This window comes from Bison bison, unplaced genomic scaffold, assembly GCF_000754665.1.
Source record: "Bison bison bison isolate TAMUID 2011002044 unplaced genomic scaffold, Bison_UMD1.0 scf7180017864039, whole genome shotgun sequence".
NCBI lineage: Eukaryota > Metazoa > Chordata > Mammalia > Artiodactyla > Bovidae > Bison > Bison bison.
The window spans coordinates 2,926,055-2,930,557 of record NW_011494611.1 but is presented as its reverse complement, the minus strand read 5'-3'; the positions used below and the strand labels follow the sequence as shown (position 1 = coordinate 2,930,557).

Genomic DNA, 4,503 nt, shown 5'->3' with positions numbered 1-4,503 from the left:
GGGGGGACCAGAGAGGGGAGACATCTTGGCAGAGGGGGCCCCGCAGTGAGGGGTGGGCCACAGAGTCCGGGCTAGGGGAGTCTACCTGAGCCTCTCATTCTCCAGCATGAACTCCTGCAGCATCCCGTAGAGGTTCCGCTGAGCCCAGGCCGCCCGGGCCCCACTGAGTCCAGAGGCTGCAAGGAAGAGGGAGGCAGCTGGAGCCCCAGGAGCCCCAGAGCCGATCCTCATTTCACCCCCACCCCAGGGAGCTCATACCCTTGGGGTCCATTTGGCCCAGTTGGGACCGCAGGTGAAGGTTCTCCTCCTGCAGCTGCAATAACTCAGTCTCCAGGTGCTGGGGCGGCTTTGCCTTGGGGGGCTGCAGAGAAAGAGGCCAGGGCTGCCATCTACGGTTGCACAGGTTTCGCACTGCACAAGGCGGTCTGGGGTAGGGGAGTAAATGGAGCCTAAAATCCAGCCCAGGCTCCACTTGCCCACTTGGAATCCTGGCCCAGGGTTACATATACTTGGCGGGGACACCTTGTCCTAATGGCAGCAAAGTGCCATGTGGCCTCGGCTGTCTCCCTGGAAAGCCTGCTCTAAACTGCTCCCTGTCCAACCCCAAACTCACTTCTGTCCAAACCTTGGTCCAGATTCTGACCCCAAATAAGACCCCACATCAGACTCCAACTTAACTCAGACTTAGTCACGATACCAGCTAGGATGTTGGCTAGACTCTGAAGCATGTCCTGAATCAGACTCCAAGCCTAAACCTACCCTAACCCTGACTGCAACCCCACCCTGCCCAAGCATAACCCCATCATCAAGATTTCAACCCTGATCCCTGCTCTGACTCAGTCTCAGACTTCAACTGTGGCACTGACTCAGTCTCCAGCTGTTGGATGGTGCCCACCACCTCCCCTTCCTGTCCCTCTGCTCTGCCTGTGGCTCTCTCCACTCACCCTGGGGGCCTGTGGCCGAGTGGTGACCCGCTGAGCTCGGCTTGCATATCGCAGGGTGCTGAGGGTCTCGGGAAGGCACTGGGCTGAGGGGGACACGCAGGCCACCTGGGGAGGACTGCCCCTGAGTGCCCCTCTCTGGGAGCCCTCCCTCAGGACCCAGCCCTCCCTCCCAGCCTCCCGTGGATACCATGAGGGTGACCCCATGCCCCCCTAGCGAATCTGCCAGCAGCTTGGTGAGCTTGCTGTCCCGGAAGGGGATGTGGCTCTGCTTCCGCTGAGGGTCCAGCAGCAGCGAGATGCAGTGACCTGGGTGGGGAAAGCATGGTCACCCTCCATGTCCAAGGCCACCCAGCTGGTACACTGCAGAGCTAGGTCTTCACCAGGTTTGTATGTCTCTAGGGTGTCTCTTTCCATATGATCTCATTACCCATTCAGACTGCTTGGCCACCAGACTAGGGCTCCCACCTTGATCCCTAATGCCCACCAAAGGGCCTGGCAAAGGGACTTAGGTAATGTCTGACAAATGGACTGAATGAAGAGATGTTTCCTACACATCTCCCCACACACGTCGAGAGGAAGGCCAAGGTAGGTCCCAGCTATTAGAGACCTCAAGGCCAATGACCTGGGGGATGGGGAGATGGGAAGATAGGTTAGTGCCCTTCTCCTCCCTGGGCCTCAGTCTTCCCAAATACAACAAGGGTCAAGTTGAATGTCTGAGGGCTCACACTCTGCACTGAGTGTGTTTCTACCCGCCTCCCCCCCCATTAGAATTCAACTGTATCCTCAGCGTTTATAGATCCACAAAGTTCTATGAGAAAAAGCATGAGACACCAGCAAGCTGAGGCCCCAGGGAGGCCTGTGGCTGCTGGATCATAGCTCTTTAACTCTCCTCCATTCCCAATTACTCCCCTGGCTTCCCCACTGTGGATGGCTGTGGGCGAGGCACAGAGGAAGGACTCGGGCAGTCAGTCCACTCAGATCTCACCCAGGGCCAGCAGGCTGCGGTTGATGCTGTTGGCCTCAAGCATCAGCTCCCCACGGGATCCTGTGGCCACCACCTTCTCACTGCCGGCCAGGTCTACAAAGCACAGCTTCCCCCCGGCAGGGAGTTCCCCGGCGTCCACAGGAGGCATCTGCTGGGGCTGGAGGATCAGGGCTCCATGGGGACTTGGGAGGGGCTGTCATCATCAAAATCCCAGGGCCAAGGGTTTCCACTCTTACCTCCCATGCACGCCCAAGTTGGTTTATACATCTAGAGGCAGACCCTTGCTGGGTGGCCCTGGGCCGCTCCTTTCCAAGCTGAGGCACTCACAGTTTGGTGGCTGATGTAGAGTGTGAGCAGAGCATGGCTTCGGCTGGAGGCCTGGTTCAGGGTGTGAGCGGAGCTCCTTCGACGGCTAAGACCTAGAGAGGAAAAACATCCTAGAGTTGGATGTGGTAGGAAGAGCAAGTTGTCACCAATGAATAAAAAAGGAGCGAAGACATCCTGATACCTGAGGGGTCAGCTGGTGCAAAGGCACAGAGGCAGGAGTGGAATGATGGGTGTTGAATTGGGTTCTAGCTTGAACAGGTGAAAGGGGACTGGAGAGAACTGAGGGGAAGAATGTCAGTCTGATTCACATTTTATTAATATCAACATCTCTCCATTGCTGTGTGAACAGAGAGAAACTCAGGCAGAGAGATCAGCTGCAAGGTATGCCACAACGCTCGGCCGGAACCCCGAGACTGGCCACAGCGGGTGCTCAATAAATAGCTGATGAATGGATGCATGAGACCAAAACAGAAGAGCCTTTAGGCTAGGGCTTCCCAGGTGGCTCGGTGGTAAAGAATCCACCTGCCAATGCAGGATTCACGTGTTCGATCCCTAGGTCGGGAAGATCCCCTGAAGGAGGAAATATTCTTGCTGGGATAATCCCATGGACAGAGGAGCCTGGAGGGATACAGTCCATGGGGTCACAAAGAGTTGGACACAACTTAGCTATTGAGTATGCAAGAAGTATGACCTTTACTCTCAGGGTTCTGGAAAGGTCTGGAAAGGGATAGGGATGTGGTTTGCTTTGTTTGATGGAGAAGCATGCACTTGAAGGGGGGGATCCCTCCAGGAGGTACAACTGAGGCTTGACCGAGGCAGAAGCCCAGTGCTGCAGAGAAGGGTGGGAAGAGTCTGGAAGGCAGTATCAGCAGGCCTGAGGGGTAGGAGTGGGGGGCACCCTTGGTTTGTATCTGAACTGTTGGTTTGCTGGCCCTTTTCTCCCACAGGGGTCATCTCTGAACCCACAGCTCCAGCATGGGGCCCTGAAGGCACTGGGTGAACAGGTAAAAAACTTGCGTCCCACGTATCCCAAAGCAGCTTGAAGTAGCACGCACCCATTTGCAGAAGTTCCATGAGGGCTCCCAGGCTCCCAAACTCCACCACCCGCAGCTGCTCCACATAGAAGCCCCGGGTCTTGTTCCAGCGAACAGGGAGGGGCCGGGGAGCCCCCAGACTCAGCAAGTCCCGAATCTGAAAGAGGAAGGTGGAGGGTGAGGGAGGGGCCTGAGTCCTTGTTTCATCCACCTTCAGACCTTATGGTCGACAAACCCCCACCTATTCTATTTCCAGTTTCCTTGGAAAGAAATGCCTCCCTTTCCTTATGGGCTGTCTTCCTAGCCATCCCAGTCCCCCACCTGCTCATTGTAGATCTCCAGGTAAGAAGCATGGAGAGTGACAGGAACATCCAGGTGCTGCACGCGGTCTAACAGCCAGGTGAAGGTCCTCTGCATGATGCCAGCCAGGCTGGGGGGTACAGGCACCCCCTCTCCCTGGGAGCAGAAACAGCTGAGCCTGGGGCTGGGCTACCACCATCACCACCACCGTTATAATTACTCTTTGTAGAGCACTGTGCTGGGAGAAGGCAATGGCACCACACTCCAGTACTCTTGCCTGGAAAATCCCATGGACAGAGGAGCCTGGTAGGCTGCAGTCCATGAGGTCACTAAGAGTCAGACACGACAGAGCGACTTCTCTTTCACTTTTCACTTTCATGCACTGGAGAAGGAAATGGCAACCCACTCCAGTGTTCTTGCCTGGAGAATCCCAGGGAAGGGGGAGCCTGGTGGGCTGCCGTCTATGAGGTCGCACAGAGTCGGACACGACTGACCAGACAGCAGCAGCAGAACACTGTGCCAAGTTCCCATACCCACATCTCATTTAATTCTCAGTCAGTGCTATCTCTTTCATTTTACAGATGAAAAACCTGGGAGCTAGGAAGGGGACACCTGAACCCAGGTGCTCTGGATTGGCCGAGACCCTCTACCTTCCCTGATCTTTCCTCGCCTGAAAATAAATGGAGCTGGGCTGCATCGTCCAATTCCTTTCCCTCTGGGAGTCTGCGCTCCGCAAGGCTTCTCGCCCACCGATCCCTGACCCCCGGGGGCTCTGCTAGAGCTCGGCTCACCTGGGGAGGAGGTCCGGTCAGGGTGTAGGTCTTCCCGGAGCCGGTCTGGCCGAAGGTGAAGACCGTGCAGGAGAAGCTGCGGGCCGCAGGAGTGTGGCTGTACAGAGGCTGGTGCGTGGCTG

The 4,503-nt window shown here is 56.5% G+C and overlaps 1 protein-coding gene across 1 annotated transcript in view; it reads right to left on the bottom strand.

Annotated features, from left to right (window-relative positions):
• Positions 1-4,497, bottom strand: part of KIF12 (kinesin family member 12) — a 7,369-nt gene extending 2,872 nt beyond the window's left edge. The window contains exons 1-9 of the mRNA XM_010835144.1: positions 4,382-4,497; positions 3,612-3,746; positions 3,312-3,447; positions 2,257-2,348; positions 1,930-2,086; positions 1,132-1,250; positions 945-1,049; positions 259-361; positions 86-176 (exon numbers count right to left, since the gene is read on the bottom strand). Coding sequence (XP_010833446.1) covers positions 86-176; positions 259-361; positions 945-1,049; positions 1,132-1,250; positions 1,930-2,086; positions 2,257-2,348; positions 3,312-3,447; positions 3,612-3,707 — 899 coding nt within the window. The 5' untranslated portion in view covers positions 3,708-3,746; positions 4,382-4,497. The remainder of the gene's footprint in view (positions 1-85; positions 177-258; positions 362-944; positions 1,050-1,131; positions 1,251-1,929; positions 2,087-2,256; positions 2,349-3,311; positions 3,448-3,611; positions 3,747-4,381) is intronic.
• Positions 4,498-4,503: the final 6 nt, after the last annotated feature.